Raw genomic sequence first — 21,698 nt, forward strand, 5'->3', positions numbered from 1 at the left:
GCCTACGACCTGTCCGATTCTCAACCTGAGCGACAAACTTCTTGAAAGCATCTAAGGCATCGCCCTTATGCTTCAAGAAATAGACCCACACTTTGCGTGTGGCATCATCAATGAAAGTAATAAAATATTTTGCACCCCCTAGTGATAACTGTGGCATCTCACACAAATCAGTGTGCACTAGATCAAGCGGTGCTCTATTCTGGGGAGTTCTCCTCTTATGAGGAGTCACAGAATGCTTGCCAAATATGCAATGATCACAAGTAGGCAAATCTGAAAAAGAAAGAGACGGCAGATAACCCAAATGTGACAGTTCTTGCATTCCTTTAACAGACATGTGTCCTAACCGGCTATGCCACAATGAAACCTTTGGCAGCTCGGTTATGGCAACAACATGATTACCCACACTGGAAACATAAAGAGGGTACAAGGTATCACTCTTAAAACCCTCAGCCACTACAGCCTGGCCATCAGTAATCACCCATTTGGAATCCCCAAATGTGGTGTGGTAACCACTGTCATCCAATAAGCCAGTGCTAATCAGATTTTTCTTGATTTGCGGCACATGGCGAACACCATCAAGCATAAATATGCGTCCATCAGGGAATACTATCTGTATACTGCCAATCCCTGCAATCTGACATGCATAGTTGTTCCCAAGATGAACAACTCCATAAGTACCTGTGTAGGAAGTAAACCACTCCCTATGAGGAGTAACATGAAAAGAAGCACCTGAGTCCAAGAGCCAGGTGTGCATGTCATGGCCATTAATAACCAAAGCATGTGCTATTACAGCAGAAGAGCATAAAACATCATGTATGTCACTGTCACTGTCCTCTGCTGCAACATTCACTGCATCCAAGTCATCTGCCTTGGCCTTGCCTTTGCCTTTGCTTCCATTGCTTGCATCCTTTGTTTCAGCCTTCTTGGCTTTCTGATCCCGTATGAACTTGAAGCACTTAGACTTCACATGTCCCTTCTTGCCACAATAAAAGCATTCAATATCCTTTTTGCCACGGGACTGACTGCGGGATTTGGACTTACTAGCAGATCTCCCCTTCTGCTGAGTCCTGCCTCTATCCTGTACCTGCAAGGCATTTGAAGACTTGCTGCTCGCATTATTCTTCCTGCTCATCTCCTCCATAAGGAGAGAGCTCTCTACATCAGCATACATAAGAGTGACATTCGAATTTGACAGGGTGGTCTTGAAAGTGTCCCAACTCTCAGGGAGGGTACACAACAAGAAAGTAGCCTTGAACTCCTCATCAAGGTTCAATCCCTGTGCAATAAGCTGTGTAAAGATGGCATTGAACTCACTCAAGTGTGAGGTCACCTTCCTTCATGCGAAGATCAACCAGCTTCTTCAACCAATAAACCTTACTGGCTGAGCTCTTTTGGGCATACAACTCTTCTAGCCTCTGCCATAGGCCATAAGAGGTCTTTTCAGCTTGAACATTGAACACAAGAGTATCAGAAATAGTGAGCATGATAGCTGCCCTTGCGGACAAATCAAGCTCTTCCCAATCATCAGCTGCCATGTTAGATGGCTTGACACCCTTCACCCTTATGGGCTTAGAAATCTTCTTTAACAGAAGTACATTCAAGCACTGTTCTGCCCATAATGCATAATTGTGTGCTCCTTCCAGTTTCTTTATGTTCAGAATCGAAGATTCACTTCCCCCTGATGCCATATCAGATAAGGAAAGTATCTGACTCCCTGGAAGTAAAAAGGACTGAATAAAAATTCTGATTTCTCAGAAAAAACCTGCTCTATCAAGAGCCAGGAGCACTCACAATAGTGCTGTTTTTTACTATCAGGAAAATCTGCAGCAAAACAGTAAATGTCCCTGCAATCGCTGTACCTTCTGACACACTGTACCGTGCTCAAATAGGCATAAACAGTAAATCCAGAATGCTGCAGCTGTTCCACAAGTGCTTTAACAGTGCATCATCAGCTGACAAAACACAAAACACTGCTGTAAACACTGCTGTACTGGCTGTACTGATCACTTCTCCTACCTCAGATGAGGTATTGCACTGAGTTAATATGCATAAACCACTTGGCATACACCCAAAAAAAAAAGACACTTCAGCCTGTCACAAAACCTGGAACAGAAAATGCGATAAATCCCAAGCAATCACCCTTCTGCCAAGGGGATAAAATGCATCTGAAGATCTCTGTCGGTAACCCAAGTGCTATCAAACAAAATCTGGGCAAAAGCCCCTTGATCTGACACCTGAACCAAGTGAAGAACACCTCAACACTGAGGTAGCATGCAATGTGAAAATCTCTCTGACAAAATCAACCAACAGTGTAATGCATATACTGCCGTGTGTAGAAATGACATACACAGATCCCAACGTACAAACACTCAATGAGGAACCTTTTGAGCACTGTCAACGATGGACAGTTAGGGACCGAGTAAACTCGATGCGCCCTGGCCAAGCGTGGCTCAACTGAGGTTCTCTGAGTGTTGCACAAGAAATGTGACCTGCAAGAAAATGTCACCTCGACACTGCGGAAATCGAGACAAATGTGTGCTCTCTGGCACCACACTGCCTCAAGGCATACAAAGCATCAACTGCCGGGCAAAAGCCCTATGATCTGCTCACCCGGAAATTGAGATTCAAGCCCAGTAAAAGCATAAAAGTCCTCTGCAAAATCAAGGCATTTCCTTCACGAAAACAGATAACTATGCAATCAACCACACACTGTGGTTCTCTTCACCTCAAGCATGAGGTAAATGAAGGTACTTGCTGTACTTTCAAGAAAACACAGTTTTGAGAACTGAAAGATGATCTTGAATCAAGAGCAGAGTGCTCTTTCTCCTTCTCTTTCTTCCAAAAAAAAATCTGCGCCTGCTGTACTTTCTGTACCTGCGCAGTCCTGCTGTACTTCCTGTACTTGTGCAGGGTACGGAATCCCAGAAGAGGAAATTTTTTTTTTTCGAAAGTTCTTCCCTGATGCAGCTCCCTGTAGGTACGGCGACGCCCGTACGGAGTCCGTACGACGGTACGGACGGCCGTACGGCCGTACACCTGCTCGAACCTGTGCGACGCCCGGACGAAGCCCGAGGGCTCTAACAGCTAGCAGCTGCTATGTAGCTGCTGGCGTGACGCGGCGCCGCCCTGCTGCAGCTAGCAGCTGCGCTACTGCCCGCGCCCTGCTCTATGCCCGCGCCGCCGCCTGCTGGCCCGCGCTGCCGCCTGCTGGCCCGTTGGCCCTTGCAGAGGCTAGGTAGAGGTCGAGGGGGGTGGGTAGGCAAGGGTAGAGGGAGAAGAGGCTCTGATACCAGTTGAGAGGGAAGGAAACAGGAAGAAGAGCAAAGGGGGAGAGAGTGAGTGAGAGAGAGAAGACTCAAGTGTGCGGGTGTGAAGTGATGAGCCACACCACAAACTCATTAGTTTTATTAGGATTAGGTTTTACCCTATGACTGTCTTAAGACAGTCATAGATGTCTTATCTTTAATAAAGGGGTGGCAATGTGCCTTTACCCCAACAATTACTACACCTGAGTGACACTACTGAAGAAGTCTTGTTCCAAGCTGATGCAGGAACCTGCAGATTATGGCATTTAGGGCCAAAAAGTTGGTGTTCAAGCTGATGTGGTGATTGTCAATATACTCCTGACTTTGAGTAATGAGCACAGTTGCAAGTTTGTGTAATGTTGTTGTAGATGCTCTTAATAAGCACTGCAATTCTTGGTGGTTGTGATTACACCTTCTAGGGACATCTCTGGACTTCTTAAAGGATGAATATGTCCAACACCAGGATAAGGCATAGTAATATGGCTGCTCAACTTTTTGAAAAGAAGAGTATGTGTGTCGTTCTGATGTGATCGTACCAAAGTCCTTGACACTATGGAGATTAGTGTATCACTTGGAAAGCCTGCATCGAGCTGTAGAGGCGTAGCCCCAAACTCTACGAGCATGATATGAGAGAGAGAGAGAGAGAGTCTATTGAAAGTCTTCGGAAGACCAAAAAGGGTCTATGAGCTATGAGACTAAAAGAAACTGATACAATGAACTGACGGGTGGAGCCACTAAACGGGCATCAACACCCATGACAAATACAAAATCCATAACCAAATCCATAATCTCATTTCTCAAAATCTCTTTCGAGAGGTGGCTTTCATTAAGAGAGGCCTTCCACTGATAAATATACATCATATACCCTCTTAGAAAGTGTCACATCTTACTCACCACGTCATGCAGATACCTTTCAAGTGTGACTCTTCATGTTCTATTACGAGAGGCCTTTAATTGGAATAGACAACCGAGAATATTTGTTAATGTGCTGGTATTGTTATACTTCGCTCTCTTTTTGCTCCTTAGCACTAACGGTATTTCATTAAGTAGGATTTCTTATCCTCTTAAGCACTACGGTTGTAACACAAACATCTCATGAATTCTTGAGATGAAGGATAAGCCTTTCTCTATGAAAGCAACGAATTTGGAGAATGAATTGCTTGCGAAGATAAATGCCAGCTTGACTTGATTGTATTGGAAACTGGGAGGAGATGCAATATGGTAAGTTTGTTTGAGTGGCAAATTTTGGTCAACGAATTGTTTGGTGTTCGCTGCTTTATCATGTGTCTGAAAGATGATAAAAGCTCAAATGTCTAATGTGATTTTCCAGGCAGCATTGAGGAAAGGAACTCTTGCTTGGAGGAGGGTGGTTGCAGCTTTTGGGGAAGGTGTATTGCAAGAAAATGGGGAAGTTGATCGTGCACGACTTGGACACATTGTTTTCTCTGACCCTACTCAACGAAGAGCATTGAATTCGTAAGTATATATTCAATGAAATGCAGGAAATTTGCAAGTTATCTCACTTTTAAAATCAGAGCGAGTATCTTACATGCTAAAAGCGTCATGTCTTCATTAGTTTAATTTATTCAACATTTTATCACTTACGCAATGTGTGCTATTTTTTGCTGCACTTTGAGAGTTGAAATGCTGATATAAAAGATCAAATGGAATAAATAAATTTTCTTTCATTTGAAATATATTAAAGGGAAAATATGAAAAAGCACAAGCTTTTTACTGAAGATTTAAGAAGGAAACTCCTTGTGAATAGTGAGAGTCCTAAAGTTGCTAAATCTATTTTTAAATACAAGTTATTGGAGAATGATTTAGCCTATCTTGTTTTTGTGTCCACAGTGCATGCTCGATATGAAACAAGAGATGACGTGTCCAAGAATGAAAATCTAAACTCAAGAAAAATTAGGAGTATTTGCAAATGTCTTCACTAGTGAGGATATCCTTGAGGCCTCCCAGTAGGCCATTCTATGGGCTATCCATAGGTGCCACTCATTTCTTGGTATGTGCCTTGTAGGCCTAGTTACAGTCAGTTAGGTCAGTTGGTACAGTTAGTGCATGTACCGCTTAGGACAGTTAGGACACTTAGTCCAATTAGGGCACTTAGCCCTAGGGTTTTGTTATGTTGGCTCTCTCTTGAGCCTCCACTCAGTTTTGCAGTAATTCATTACAATAGCTCGTTTTTTTTCTTCTCTCCTTCATTTTTGAGGCTCCATTGCTTGCCCTAGCCTACAGTGGGGTAATAGAGCAGTTGGGAATCCATTCCCTCAGCCATTGACAGCTTTTCCAAGCTGTTTGGCCACTTCTGGAGCTCTGTTCGTTCTTAAGGTATTGCAGCGAGCTGAAGTGGTCGGGGCTGTTTTGAGCAATTCCATTGCTGGAAAACATGTTTCTGGGGCTCCTCCAACCAAGGCGCCTCGAGCGCTGCTGTTTTTGGTCAATTCCTCAGCATTTGCGATCTGTTCCAGCCTGTTCCAGCTCTGTATAGCGCATTTATTGCAGTCCTTTTCGTACGTGTGAGCCATACAGCTGTACAGACAATTGTACGGCACATTTAGTGCTTGTTTAAGGTCGTACGGAGCTGTACGATTGCTGTTCAGAGCTGTTTTCAGAGTTTGCTGCAGCCACCTTCCACACGTGTGAATTTAGCTTGCTTTTGGAGGACTTGTTGAAGTTGGTTTTGCACTTGGAGGCCTGCTGCTGCTGTTCTGAGCACTTACAGCCACCGACCTTGGAGTTTGGAGCCTGCTGCTGCTGTTTGGAGACCTTTTCTGAAGCTCTATTGCCCTCATTTGCTGTTCTAACACCTCGGGTTACGAGCTTCTCACATCTCGCTGCTGCTGCAATCATTTTGAGGTGTTTTCTCACTTGTGGGAGCATTTACTCTTGCTGAAACATCATATTCCAGCCTCTCACAGCCCTCTTGTTTGCCATTTTCTGTCCCCTTTACCTCTCCTACAAGGTCAGTCTGTGCTCGCATTGGGAGCCTTTTCCTTGCTGCATTTTAAGCACCTACTGCAAGGCTTCCTTCATTTCCAGCAAAACAGTCCTTTCTTTTCTTGGCATTTGGAAAGGCCTTGTGTTTGCCTTGGAAGGTCTTGTGTTGCCTTTGGGAATCTTTTTTTGCAGCAGGTACACTTTGTGACTGTCACGGGGACGTGATGGTGATGGTGATGGTGAAGTGATTAAACTAACTGTCACTAAATTTGGCCTAGGGGTGCCAAGCTAGGGGCATTAGTTAATGTCCAAAGGGTACCTATGATTTTATGTGCAACAAATTGCAACTCCTAGTGCTATTAGAGGGGTTCTATTCTCTAAGGTCATTGGTTTAATTCACTGGGGTCATGCTCTAGAGGTCCTATATACTAGGGTCATTGGTTTCAACCATTAGGGTCATGATTTCCAAAGTGACCCCCTAGGAGCATTAAAATCCCACGCCCCATTTGCAAGGTGTCTGTGTGTGGAGCATGTGTGGCCTCTTTGCTTGACTTGTGGCACTTGTGTGTCACATTTGGAAGCACGTGGAAGGCCTTGGAGCCCTTCCCTAGTCTTCCTTGCTGTTCTAGGTCTTCTCCCCTACCAGAGGAGTCTTCTTTTGAAGATGGCGGATTTTTGCAGCTTTCTCTTGGCTGGCTGAAGTTGATTTTGAAGCTTTCTCTGCAACAATTCTCCTCCCCTTGGTGTTTCCTGCTGTTGGCATGCTCCTTGGACTTGGGCGTCTCTATTTTGGACCTTTTTTAAAAGCTTTTCTCGACTTTCTTCACGACAGAAGTTCTCCTTTTCTTCATCTGAAGTCATATTCCTGGACGCGCCTCTCCTGGCTTCTTTTTGGTGCAAGGTGCACTGAATTCAGAGCTTACAGTGAGTTGGAATCTTCATTCTGGTGGGTGAATTCATGGCGGATTTGCTGCTTTTTGCTGGAAGCCCTCTTTTATGACCTTTTCTGGTGCTGGAAGTCAGTCAAGGACAGCTCTCTCCTACCAAAGTCTGCTATTTGCTGTTCAACCATCTGATGATGCTGTTTCGAGCTGAAACAGGCTCCTTTTGTTGGCCGAATTCTTGTCTTCTCCTTCTGCTTTGTGCTATTGTCATTCTTGCTGAGTTTTTGGAAGGTTGGATGCCCTACCGTTGGCCTGGGAGAGGGTTGGGGCACTGGATGTGATACTCTCTTCTTGGGGAAGCAGTGGCAAGCCTTGGGCTCAGTGATGTGTTGGGTTGCTCTACTTGTGAAATGCTTGGCTACTGAAGGAAACCAAGAGGAGAGCACTGGGAGTTAGTCACTTGCACAGCCACAGGTTGGCATTCTGGGTTGCACCTGTAGGTGAGTTCAAGAAGGGAGTCCCTTGTATTTGAACTAACTAGTGAATAAATAAATACCACAAGGGGCGCCAAGTGTTGGGGCCAATAGGTGTCACTATGTATGCTATTGAGTAGGGGCATTCTAGCCACCCTTGTTTTATTTTGTTCAGTGATGCTATGCTGTGGAATTGTATGCTCTAAGTATTGTGTTTGGGCAATGGCAATGGAACATGGTGGTTGTTTTTTGGTGCCCTTTGTCAGTCAAAGGCCGGTTACAGCGGTTCCGTTGCCGGAACCCTCATCAAATCATCCAGAGAGTCCCTGGGCAGCTTGGGCAGAGAAAGTATCTGCTGATTTTTCTTGGTACAGCCACCCATTGCCTTTAATATGGAGCATATAAGGCTTGGTTATGATGCAGACTCAGAGTCTGAGCCAGAACAGCAGATAAGGGGAGCACACCCTGGAATAAGAGTGCAAGATGCAGCCCATGAAGGGCAGAATACTCAGGTTGATGCATTGGGGCAGCCAGCTCCACAAGTACATAACACTGCTAGTACAGTTACATTGGGTGTAGACCCAAGTGTACAACCAAATGCTATGGCCGTGATGCAAACTCAGATGGCTTCTGTGTTGCAAGTTTTAACTCAGCTCACTCAGAGCTTTGCTGAGATTGTACATAATCCAGCTCTATTGCCGAGGGTAGAGGCTCAGCCCATACAGGATCCACAAATGCATGTGGGACAGCCACTACCAGAGCCACAGACACCAATGGTACAGCCACTTGTAGTGCCGCCGAGGCAAGGACCAAATGGGAATGAGCATGGTAGCAATTCTCAAAACTTGCAGCAAGGGCAACAAGCCCAACCATAGCATGTGGTTCAGCCAACTCACTTTGGAGGAGGATCTATATTTCAGGCCATTACCTCACAGCCAGCCTTAAATCCTTTGTATGCTAATGTGGGGGTACAGCCTAGAATGCATGGAGGCAGTCCCATGGTGTCTCACACTCAAGTAGTACCACCTGTGCCACCAAACTGTTGGAAACATGGTGAAAAGAGAGAGGGAGAGAGTTAGGGTGTGAGGAAGTGATACTCAAATGAAGACATGAAGAAGGCTTTCATTCATTCATCAAGTATGACAAGACAAGTGAAGTACAAGCCTTATGTTGGCTACTCACTCACACACCAGCACCTAGTGTATATGGGTAAGTCCTATGATGACATGTGGCACTCACACAAGACACGCACACATAGACTAGTACTAGATCACCTAGTACTACACACCAACACACTCTTGAAGAGCTCACTGTGCACACGTATAGCAGACCCAAAGACCTAAGAGGCAACGCCGACCTGTACTGAGACCTTGATGCTGTCCACACTGACGATGTAGGATGCTTCTGCAAGGCAAGGGAGAGGCTTGTGCTGTCTACCGGAATGCTAGGGTTACTGCGTGAGTGAGAGAGTGATAGCTGAGAGTAATAGATACTGAGAGAGAGCTGAGATATGACTGAGAAACTAGAGCTAAGAAGTAGGCTGTGCAGCCTGTAAAGAAAACTGAGAAAAGCTAAGGAAACAGTGTCCAAACCTCTCTCCGTTTGCTGGTCCAAACCTTCGACTGTTGTGCTGCGTGGACACCTTCAGATGAGGCTGAACTGATGGCCAAGGGACTGAGGCTAGAGCAGGGCCAGAACTGAGGATCTCAGGGGCTGCACAAGGAGGCTGGAGTGGAGCTTGTAGGAGAGCTGAAGGCAGGAGCACTGAATGAGAAAACAGGGAAGCCAAGGGGCCCTTTATAGGGCTAGACTGAGCCAACCCAGTCTGTAAACAGCCGACTGAGTCGGTCTGTTTTACAGACTGGTTGGCCTACAACCAGCCTATAAAAAGCCCTCTCTGGCTCATTTGCTAGGGGAGTTTTTGGGCAGCCTTTGCAGGCTGCCTTCCCTGCTTACCTGTCCAGCCTTTGGGGACCCTAAAGGGATTCCTAACCTAGGCTAAGACCTAACTATAAGATGGAAACACTTAACCTACTGTTCTCCAGTGGGTACTAGTGAACAAGAACTGACTTACTTACTTGACCTAAGGTTGAGAGACTGACCTACGTAGCTTGTGCCTGACTGTCCCACAAAGGGGTCACAGCATACGACAAAATCTACTATCTGGGAACTATAATGCACTTGTCGATGTAGCGAGTGTGTCACCTTGCACCCAAGAGTAGGGGTGCATGTGACACCAACACTTCACACCAACACACTCTTTGAGTATGATATCTCCAACACTACCCTTCAGAGCAAAGAGGTGTGAGACCCAACATGCAAGAGTAGACCGATCCCCCCTCCACCGCAATACTGCAAAGAGCAAGTCCAACTATCCAACACCTCCCGTGTGATAGTGACTTCTCAGTCAGCTTGCGATTGGCAAGGGCAAACCATCACTTGTCATCCCCCCTTACTCTGAAGTGGGTGGTCAATATCATCAACCAAAGTAGAAGACAATACATTCATTTTTGGGGGACAACCGAGGGTAGAGGACCTCTTATTGACTCTTCAAACATTCATTTTAGAGGGACTACTCAAGCCTTTAACTCAAACATAGAAATATTTTCATTCATTTTATGCATAGCAAGGGCAAAGAACCCATGATCCCGAAGTAGCTACCGCACAAGAGTGTGCACATCCTAATGCGAAGAGGTATGTCCGTGAAGAACCAGGCGAGGATGCCCTCGAATGATGTGTCGATGAAGGCCATAGGAGCAGCTACCAAGGGACATCATGTCATGACTCTCAATGTGCTGATCGGAGAGTCGTTGAATGCGAAGAAGAGCCTCGGAGGCTCCAAAATTTAAACCCTGATCAAAGCGCAGCAAGAGGGTGTCTGGAAAGGCAAACCCTAATGAAAAAGCAGCAAGATTACACCTCGAAATGACGCAGGACAGCTCCAAACGAGCCTCACCTCTGTCTCCATAGGTAGTCTGCTCCAACGGCCAAAGGACCCTGCTGGACCACTGTCCCACTGTGCCCAACCAATGTGAGTCCGTTGTCTGAGCATACGGACTGAGCGAGAGAGAGGAAAGGCCTCTCCTGTATGTCCTCCGATAAGCATCTGGCTAGAGCTCCCTGCATATAGCGTTGAAACTCCTCTGACCCATCTGTCTGAGAAACCCAATCTCCTCATAGTGCCCTCCAAGAAAGACCACTCCACCTTGTCGTAGGCCTTCTCAAAGTCCAAGAGGACGGCCAACGGCTGTGACTCCTCTCTGGACCAATCCATTGCCTCCCAGAACGTGAAGATGTTGTCCGTGGTAGCATCCTAGACAAACCCAGTCAGTGTGTCATGGATGATGTCGGTAAGATGGGGCCGTAACTGCAAACTCAAGACCTTGGCGAGGATCTTGTATGCAGTATCAAGCAGAGTGATCGGCCTCCACTGTCGGATGTTTGACCTATCTGCTCCTTTCGGGATCAAACAAATCCACCCCCTACTCAAAGACTAAGGGAGAAGGCCTGTGTCAAAAATCTCCTTGCAAGCTAGACAGAAAGGGGTGGAGATAATCTCCTAGAAGTTGCGGAAGAAGGCCGGAGTCAAGCCATCCTCACTAGTCTGGGGGCACTCGGGTATCAACTTGAGGTGAAGAACGCATCATCTGCTACCATTGACATTGTTGTTTGGGGCAGGGACTCAAGCACTGTGCCAAAAGCCCTCCCAATGGAGTAGAGGATAGGCCGATACTCCCTCAAGAGCCCTGGGAAGCAAAGCATCACCGAGAAGCAGGGGACATGATGAGTCGAATCCATGTCATCTACAATGAAACGGTGATACCGAGGGATGAAGTACACAAGGTGTGGGCCTAGGAAAAGGAGACTCGGCTCCACAGGGCGTGAGTGGTGTTGGGGGAGCTCAACCGGAGGAGGAAGACACCTCTCCCGTAGACGGTGACATCGTGTATGTGGTCACCTTCTAATGCTAAGCTTGCCTGGATCCAATCGTGCACTTGGCGCCTCGTAGGAGCGAGACCCAAAATCCTGCCTACCATTGCTTTGTCCTGGAGTGATTTGAACTGCTTGCTTCACCTATTGCTTGTCTGCTAGAGAGAGGACCTTGATGTAAGGGGAGTCGAGGGTGCTGCCATGAGCCCAGACTAAGGCTCACCACCAAGAAACTTCCTCTCCGAGGCAAGACAATAAACACACCGCTGCAAAGAGCGAACAGGAGGGGTGGAAAAGAGGGGAAAAAGTAAGGAGAAAAAGGGAAAGGCCAGCGACCAGATTGGGCAGAAAGACTGCTCCAAACACTAGAGGGGGGTGGCGAAAAGGAGCTAAAAAGCGCCACTCCAACCTAGAACTTGCAAGCTGCAAAGGGGTGCTCTATCCAAAGATGCCAAGCAGGGGCAGCCAGGCTCAAGAGGGAGCCCAGCCACAGCTCAAAATGCTGACCGGGCTATAAAGAAAGCCCGGGACAGAATACTTGAAATGTACCCCAAGAAAGCAGTCCCCTGGGCACCAAAAACAGCCATGAGCTGCAGGCCGACTCCCTGGAAGAGGCGCGAATAGACCCAGCTCCAGGATGCCTTCACAAATTGCCATGAATCTGCAATGGGGGGCTTCAGTGACCAGCATGACCTGGTGGGGGAACAAAAGGGAGAGCTGCGGGGCGTGAACAGTGAAAAGTCAAAAGACAAGAAAGATAACAATGACAAAGAAAAGGGAAAGGGTACGCGTACAGATAGTACCAATGGCCAATTCAACACAAGGTTGACATGCAGCGGGAATCAGGCGGACAGTACAGCCACATACCATGATGACTCTATCTCAGCTCACCCACCTCTCAGTGATTTCCCTAGCCCTACCACAGAGCCCATGGCCTCTCTGGAGATCTTGCAGCTTATGAAGGTATATATCTCTAGAGAGGATGTTTCATGCCAACAGTGATCAGCATGCACATATCTCCAGATTGTCCAAGCAGAGGGCAGATTTGGGGCAGCAATGGCAGCCTTGAAGCACCATATTTAAGCCAGGTACCCACTTTTGTGCACAGTTGCACAGCGGTTCTTTCAGGGCCCTGCTTGCGCCAGCAGGAGCACTATAGGTCAACAGCAGCATCAGTAAATTGCAGCCTTCTGTGTGGCAGGACTGCCATGCCAGCAACATAGGGGCAGTTGGCTGTACAGAGTCAGTAAGGGAGCAGCAGGAAAGTTGGGTTGGACAGCCCCAACGGCCCTGTATTCAGGTCTACCTAGAAGTATTTGTTTGTTTGTTCTTCTCCCAAATTCGAGCAGCAAGCACCATGCAGCAGCTGTCAGCAAGAGCATGCAGCAATGAACACCAGCATTAGCCAGCAGATAGCAGCCCACTATAGCCATACCACACAACCAACCAGGATCATGCCTATTATATCTTTATGCTGCTCATTTCTTGCAATGGTTCAGGATATGGAGCTCCATGTTATCTAGTCTGTCCGGAACCTTCCAAAGGATCATGTCAAGGCTAAGTTGTAAAGACTCTTTTAATAATTGTATTTGAAATCTCCTGTTATCATGCCAAAGCAACCTTCTGCTGACTTCCAGGATTTATTCATCCTTATGTTTATCTAGATTTTTATTCTTCTATTAGCTGGGATTTGCAAGACATGCCTGGGGTAATTGTTTGCCGAGCTTCTGTTTTCATTGATTGAACCTGACATTGTCTCGATTTATGTTTTACCACCACCTTTTTTGTTGCAGGGCTATGTCACTGTCAATAGCCATGGGTCTTTGTCAGGAGCTTTTCAAGCATTGGATTTGGGGAACAAAAGTAGTTATTTTGGATGTACCACTTTTATTTGAGACGTGGCTGAGCAGGTTGACCAAACCTATTGTTGTTGTATGGGTTGATTTGGCAACTCAAGAGGAGAGGCTGATGAAAAGGGACAGGATACCAAAAGATCATGCAGTCAACAAGATTAACTCACAACTCCCATTAGATTGGAAAAGGGATAAAGCTGATATAGTGATTAACAATTCTGGCACATTGGATGAAACTAAGGCCCAAATTTTTGAAATTTACAAGCAAATTACAGTACCCCTGACTTGGAAGGAACTCATCTTTTCAAGGTCAGGTGTTGTAACAATAATTGCGACAGTATTTTCCATTTGGTTTATTAGACTTTGAGCAACCTCAGTGTATGAAGCTAGTCAGGCACTAACATAATGAGGTGCCTTTAAGCGCACTAATTGTTTTCCATTTGGTTGCTTAGTAGATCATTAATTTGAGCTATCTCAGCTATGAAGCTGGCCAGCTACTGATTATTAATATTTCTGTCTGTATACACTGGCTAATTCAACCTTGTGCATATCACTTTCATGTGGAATTCGGAAAGCCCTCTACAACTGAAATTAGCTTAAACAGTAATTTTATTGAACTCTATGCAAATTTGAGCAAAGAGATCCAAAATAGGTCAGTAAATGGATTTGAAAGGATTGTATGTACAGGACTGCATGGACCTATTTGGTCGGACTAAGATGCAAAATTGAAAGGAAGGAAAAACATTTTTCTCTCGATTGCCATGATAATATGTCTCATCAGTAATCCTGTCGATCAAGATCGAATTAAAGGGTGGAAATCCATACAAACTAACAGCATATTGATCACTGCTTGAAGGAAAAGAAAATTTGAAAGTCATGCTGCTATAAATTGCTAAGCTGATTTATTTTTCTGCAGTACACAATGAAAAGTGAGAAACAAGCCAGCTGTGGGTAACTGAAGATGAGAAGAATTTAAAATGGAAAGAGGTGTAGAAGAATGATGTTGGTCTTACTTATATGTAAATTATACCCACTAGTGTTTTGAAGCTTGAATTTAAAATTGAAAGAGGTGTAGAAGAATGCTTGTTGATCTTTGAGCAGTGAGCAAGTAGCAAGTTCTACCTCAGTGAGCAAGTTCAATTGTTTCTTTGTGCTTTAGCATACTTTATTTAGAGATTAATTTTCGATGTGCAAGTAATCCTTAGTTTGAGTTTTCTTCCTTTCTCTTCCTAAACATTTGGAGAGAGCCAATTCTTACAATATTTTTTAAGCTTTACTGAAAAATGAGGCAGCAGGGAGAAATAAAGCATAGGATTGATTGCATCCATCCAAGAAACATTCTTAGTGTATTGGAGACACCCTTGCACCTTGTTTGGGGTGGGGTTTGTTTTCTTCCGGACGTATTCCTAGAAGCTAAAGGCCACTCATGTGTGATGCACATGCGACTTCATACAACTATGGTGCAATTGATCAAACGAAACAAATTAAAGACGAACAAAAACATAAAAAGAAGATCTATGTGCAACTCTGTCAGTTCTAGAACAAGAAACGCTCGCTTAGTGCAATGTTGAAGCGAGACCAAACAATAGATGAACTTGCGACACGAGAACAAGAATACATTAGCTTAGTGCAATGCAAAAGCAAGAAAACAATGTCACTCTCCTAGAATCCTCGTTCGATAGCCTCTCACGTCATCCTTTTCTCACACATTCATGACATGGCTGGAGCTGAGGGAGCTTCTAGTGAAGCTCAGTTTCTACAGAGAGCGTTGTTTGCACATCTCTGAGGAGGGTTTCATTGTCCCACTAGAGTACACTCGGATCCACTTGCCACTCTCATTGAGGATCTCTATCGGGCAGTTTCATCACACCGACTCCGTATTGAGAGCGGGTTGGTTGAGGGGATACCTAGGGAGAGACACATATGCACGTTATGTGATCGACAGGAGGTGGAGTCAAAGCAGCACTTCGCGTTCAAATGCCCTGTGTACTACGAGATCCACGGTCAATACCATCGCCTTTTTAGGGACAATCTTGGGCCACTATCCAGACTTCTCTCATACCCAAACCAGGGATGCCTCGCCGCCTTCATCTATGAGGCGAGGTCCGCTATAGGGAGCACTTAGGACATAGAGACAGTCCTCAGACTCAGGACCCATTCCCTCTCAGAGTTCTTTCAGTCAAACCGCACGCGCCCCACCCTTTCAGCTTGATTTGTATGAGTTTTTTATTAGTCTCATAGACCCATCGGTCTTCCGAAGACTTTAATAAACTTTCTTTGTTTCTTTTTTTCTCCATGAATAATGTCTCTCTCTTGTTTCTTCTTATCTTCACCTACTTCACCTCACCCTCTCCTAGTCGATTAGCAACTCCTCTTGTTCAAAGCCATGATTCTCCTTTACAACCATTGGTAGCCATCCCCATTCTTGTAAAATCCTAAGTTCCTCCTTAGAGGCGATATCTAGTAGTTTGCTCCTTATTGGCATCCAAATTGTCTTATTGGACTAAGACTCTTAACCATCTTTAGGTAATGCTCTAGTTTCTCCATTGACTTCGTGGGCGGTCTTATAACTCTTCTATGGGGAGATTCTTGCCCCCCATATGTAGCCTCCAATCCTAATTGCTATGGTCCTCTTCTAGCGTACTGTTCACACCTATCATCTTGGACCAATGGTTGTATGGCTTGTTTCTACCTTGTGGGCTCTGTCATGGTGGACCTCATGGCCATTTGGTCCTTGCTCTTGTGCACTACTTGTATGGCAGCTTCACAAACGTCCGTTCATCAAACACACGGGTCTGGGACTATGCAAGCTTGGACCATATCAAGTTCGTTTATCAAAATGGGACTATAACTTCATCGGCAATGGATTGGGTCAACAACTCCTCACCCTTTGTTAATTTATTGTTTCGATGAATTGGTGGCCACTTCAAAAGTGAAGTTGGGATTGCTCTACAACGACTTCTATGGGACTTTGTTTGGTGTTGTTTTGTTTTCGATTAAAATAGATGTTCATCAAGTACAAGATTTACATGACAATAATGGCCTATGCCTTGGAATCTCTCTCTCTCTCTCTCTCTCTCTCTCTCTCTCTCTCCCCTACTAACACATGCGCACACGTGCGCGTACACACACACACACACCTTTCTTCCCTTTTGTGTTTACGCAGTTAAATTCTTTTACCTTCTTAAAAAATATGTTTTCTGACCTCTTCCTTATCCTTTCTTCTATTTCCTCTCTCTACCTTAAACGTCCCCAATTTCCCTCTTTCCCAATCTTTCCCTAACTTCTAAACTAATTTTTTCTTAATTTTTTTCTATTTCTTTCTTAATTTTTAGTATTATTCCCATTAATTAGTTCCTACTTCTCCCTATTTCTCCTAATTTTTTCCTAATTGTTCTAATTTCTCTCTATTTTTTAAATATTTTTTCAAAATTTTCCTAAACATTTCTTTATTTTTCCTATTTTTCCTTTTTTCTCCATCCCTAATTCTCCTCTTAATTTCTCCTAAGTTCTAATTTCCCTTAATCACCTTCTAATTTTCACTATTTAACCTAATTTTTTCTAAAATTTTCCTAAGTTAATCCTAATTTCTTCCTAAGTTTATCCTAACCTTGTCCTTAAAGAAAATTTTTAAATTTTCCTAAAATCTTCTCCTAATGTTTTGTTCTCTACCCTTCTACCCTCTCTCTCTCTCTCTCTCTCTCTCTCTCTCTCTCTCTCTCTCTCTCTCTCTCTCTCCTTCTCCCCACTCTCTCACTAACACTCCCTAATTTTTCCGAATTCCCCTTAATTTTTCTCTATTTTTTCCTAAAGCTCTAATTTTTTATTTTTACTTTCTCCTAAATTTCTCTAAATCAACTCCCCACACCTTTTCCCCTATCTTCTCCCCTAATTTCTCCCCCTCTTCCCCCTAGTTTTCCCTAGTTTCTTCCCTAATTTTCAATTGCTTTCCCCGTATTTTTTTTTAAATAAAACTTTTTTAACTAAACCTACCCCTCAACTACTCTCCCTTACTACACCTCCCTCTAATTACACTCAGCTACCCCAAACCCCTTCGCCTAAACTAAACCTAACTCTTGTTAACTGCCCCCCAGACTACTCCATTAGGAAAATATAGAGCTCGTTTTGGGGCCTTTTAGCCCAAAAGAAAAATAGCCCTCTGCCAATCAAACGAGGGCCAACCTAACGTTGGAAAAAAGTAAAAAAAAATAAGAAAAAAAGAAAGACCACTGAGTTTGCATCCAATGAGGATACCTAAGATACTTTGTTATATCTAATAGAGGGTACATAATTTGGTGTTTTTGACCTCATTGGTGCTTTCGGAGCGGGCCAAAAACCTATGAAACGGCTTCGGAAACATTGAAAATGGACAACTGGAGGCCCGGGAAATAAAGTGTACAACCAAATGCGATTTGATAGGTTGGGGACTTTGCATAATATGCTAAATGGGATTCTGAAGGTTTTTGTTTTTTTTCACATCCATCCACTCATGGCCCACTATGAGTGGCACATGAGCCCGAAGCTTATGGTTCTTGAGTTTTAGATGAATATTATATGACTAAATTATTATATTAATTATATTTTACCATATATTATAGATAATATTATTTATATGTTTAAAATAAATGATATTATGTTTTCTCATTGATCTCTCTCTTGCAAAAGTTGAAGGTGAAGTGCATTAATTTGCTCTTGAATCATAGGAGATGGTGGAAGATGCTGTGCCATTTTGCGGAAGTAAATAAATTCTCTTACACTCAATAAAAAAATGAAATTTGCTCAGTTGTTATACTTATCTCTTGTGCGCTCACCACCCAAGTTGAGAGCGTCCTCACGTGTTGCCAATCATGTTTGCCAAGATCCGCAATACCAATTTTATGATGCTATCAATATGTGAGAAAACCTTCTCAACACTTAGTGACAAGAGCTTTACGGCTTGTGGATATTGCCGAATATAACGTTGCTGGAGTAGAAGAACCTCCAAGAATCAGCTTGAGGAGAGCTATCCATATGCTCGAGATATGAGAGAAATAGTGCGAAAATAAGAGGGGTAGAAAAGGAGTAGAGGGCTCTGGTAAGTTGTTGAGAGACTCTGATAACTTATCAAGCAATTCCTATCCTCTTATCATTATAAAAAAAAAACTGTTCTTATCTTCTTCTTCAACGTTTTCACCTTGAAGAGCATTTTCGAACCCGTTGATGTGCTCAAAATTAGCTCGAACGGACTAGGGGAATGGATTCGGAGGGTCCAAAAACCCTATAGCCAGCTTTAGAAGCAATTTCATCTCGCCAAAACTTTATGGGTTGCTCCCTCTTCATCTCGCATAGCCGTTTGAGGTAGGAAGAGAAACCAAACGAATTTTTTAGCTCCGAATCGATGCTTGATGTTTGGAGAGGCTTAGCAATAGGCTTTGGAAGGCTTATGCTATAAGGAGAGGAGATGGAAGGAACGTTGCGAAGGGAGAGGAGAAGAAGAAGATCGCATGGCGTCACGCATCAGAGACATAGTTCTCTGTTTTTTTTTTTCTCTCAAGAAAGAACGCTTTGATCAAAGTCTAAGGCACTCAAAAATTGACTTCACAAATTTACCACTCTCCCAATCTTCCAAGTACATTTGGAGCTCTTGTTTCAAAATCTCAATCGACATATCCTTCACCTCTCTTTCCAACAATTTCTTGGGAAGTACCTCTCAATGTCAGTCCTCGTGAAGCGTAGCAAGAGCTGTGATACCACTGTAATGTAAATACAATTCAAACACATACAATAGCACCAAAAATCGAATATGCACGGGAACTCATGAAAGACAAGAGGCAATCACTGGGTACAATCTCCCCCCTCAAGGTGTGTGGCTCGTGATCCCACACCAAGAGTATTTATAATATTTCAATAAGCATATGAGCCATAGATACAAAGTCACATATTCATCTCTTGATCATCCCTTTTCCATACTTTTCTCTTGAGCATCCTTTTACCTTACTTTTCTCTATGTCACTCCTTTTCTCACGTACTCATCCAAATTTACATGTCAAAAGTGGAAGGCTTTTAAGCACTCTCCCTTATCCAAAATGTAATGACCCTTGGCCATTTAATACATCACATAGCACTAGCACAAAACCATGGCATTTAGCCTTTATTCCCTCGAGTGTGTTTATTTCCATTCGTCCATGTCATTTCCTGTACTCAATAAACCAATCCACCATTAGTCAAATACTTAGTGCAATGATATACATCGTATTATTAGCCAATCATGCTAAGTAATGGTCTTTACAAATGACAATCCATTAATGTGAGTATTTCTAAATGGCATCACCCATGATACTTATTGATGGCACACATTTAGTTAGGCATCCCTGACTAAACCTAAGCATTTAAATAGAACCCCTACCACGTCTGGTGTGATCTTATAAATACTTTATGTCATTTCGAACAAGAGCTTTGAGAAATACTTTCTCATAACATTAGTAAGGCCAAATTAAGCTAGATATATGGCCTTTTTCTTTTCTAGACCATCTCCATTTCCTCCTCCTACTAACTCTTTGCCTAACGACGGCGGGTAGCTATGGTACATTTCCAATCATGTATCTAGCAGAACATCAAGAATGACTTAAGTTATCTCATCATTCTTCTCTTGTTTGGTGGTTTTGAAACTTGTCTTCCTTAGAGGTAAGCGTGTTTGTCTCACTAGGCAATTATTTCTTCTTAATATGATTTTTTTATAAAAAGTTTGTGGATTTATTATTGGCAAAACTCTCCACCTTGTGTGTCGTTCTAACCTTTGTACATCATTGATGTGCATCATTGTGCAAGATAATCATCCAAAAAGTTGGATGCCAATGTCATCATCAAGCCTTATGATAAAATGTTTTTTATTCATTATTTTGGACTTATTATAGAAATATCAACGTTCCCTTATTCATTTTTATTTTCTAGGTTTGAGTATCATTAATGTGATTCTTTAAATGTCTTGAGATACAAGGAATGTGATGAACCCTCCACATTAGATTGATTGGTTTGGCTTTGCAAGGTGATAGATTTTCTTGTTGGATGAGGTGGTTTTGGAGAGGGTGGAAGCAAGACCCCAAGCGAATTTTAAACTCATTAGAATTGTAGAATTGAGTTCATATCCATTCCAATGGTGGTCATATTTTGATCAAATGTTATAAAAATTGAAGCATTGCCTTGTTCTTCTACCTAGAGCTTCAACAAGTGCACCCATGGAACTAGAGTTGGCTTGATAAGGCGCCCAATGGTACTGCAATGTGTGTGATAAGGATTGCCACCAAGCTTTTCATATTGGTGTGAACCATGGAACTCAAGACTTTGGGCTAGATGATTTAGTGAATCTATTAAAGATGTTAGAGCTTATATTTGATTCTCATCTATTAGTGATCCATTGTCAACATAGTTGAAGCATTCTAGGCCGTCTTGTCCTTCTAAAATTTATGAGATGCTAGGGGTAGAAGCTTTAGGAAGTCATGTATCCTTTGTCTTACCTCCAAGTTTCTTCTCATTGTTGATCCAAAATCATGTATAATCAAACACCTTCTTCTCATGTTATGGTCCAAATATTCCCCAGGGCTATGTAAAGAAGGGGTTGAAGAAGAGACAACACTAAAGATTATATCCAAACTCCTTCTACGTCTACCTTGTTTTCTTATATTTCTCCCTCTTTGTTTCTCTTTTGAGTCCTTGAGGCTGATGGATATGACCCTTGTGATGAGGTGGAATCTTCATCAATCTTTACTTCCTTTAGATAAGTAGCTTGTATCATTGAAGTCATATAACGTGTGTCGATATCTTTAGTGTAGCGATGGACGAGTTAAAGTAGCAACCCTTATCTCCACTTTATTGACCAATAGGAAATCATTGATTAGATGGCCTACTTTACGATCTCTACAAAGTGGTTGAGAGCTCCTCCTTAGATGTTGGATGGGTAATCTACCACAGGATGAACACTTGAAGCAATCGATGAGCTTCCAATAATTTTGCAAGGTGGTGGAGAAGATGGGGCTCTTGCATATACTAGGATGTGGGCCCAATAATCACCTCTTATGCACTTGCTAATCCTAGCCATCTTTTGCAAGTTCTTTTAAAGTAATCTCCCTATCCTAAATTGAATGGGAATGAATACTTGATTTGCATGTGGTAATTCCCTCTCCCTCTCCCTCACCTTCGTAGCACCACATGAACTTACATTACATTAGTTTGTGTTCTGTTAGGTTAGGTTAGGTTGGTTAGGTATGGTTATTGAATGGTTGAAACACGACAAGGTTGTTTCCAGATGATATATAGCACTTCGGTCTCATC

General features: G+C 43.5%; 1 protein-coding gene across 2 annotated transcripts in view; it reads left to right on the forward strand.

The window, feature by feature from the left end:
- The window catches only part of ATCOAE (dephospho-CoA kinase family), a 32,409-nt gene extending 18,451 nt beyond the window's left edge, over positions 1-13,958 (forward strand). For both annotated transcript variants that reach the window (XM_087371178.1, XM_087371179.1), the window contains exons 3-4: positions 4,636-4,781; positions 13,332-13,958. In XM_087371178.1, coding sequence (XP_087227304.1) covers positions 4,636-4,781; positions 13,332-13,758 — 573 coding nt within the window. In that variant the 3' untranslated portion in view covers positions 13,759-13,958. The remainder of the gene's footprint in view (positions 1-4,635; positions 4,782-13,331) is intronic.
- The last annotated feature ends 7,740 nt before the right edge of the window (positions 13,959-21,698 follow it).

This window comes from Dipteris shenzhenensis, chromosome 32 (genome assembly GCF_047967505.1).
Source record: "Dipteris shenzhenensis isolate YYH24624 ecotype China chromosome 32, Dip_SZ_1.0, whole genome shotgun sequence".
NCBI lineage: Eukaryota > Viridiplantae > Streptophyta > Polypodiopsida > Gleicheniales > Dipteridaceae > Dipteris > Dipteris shenzhenensis.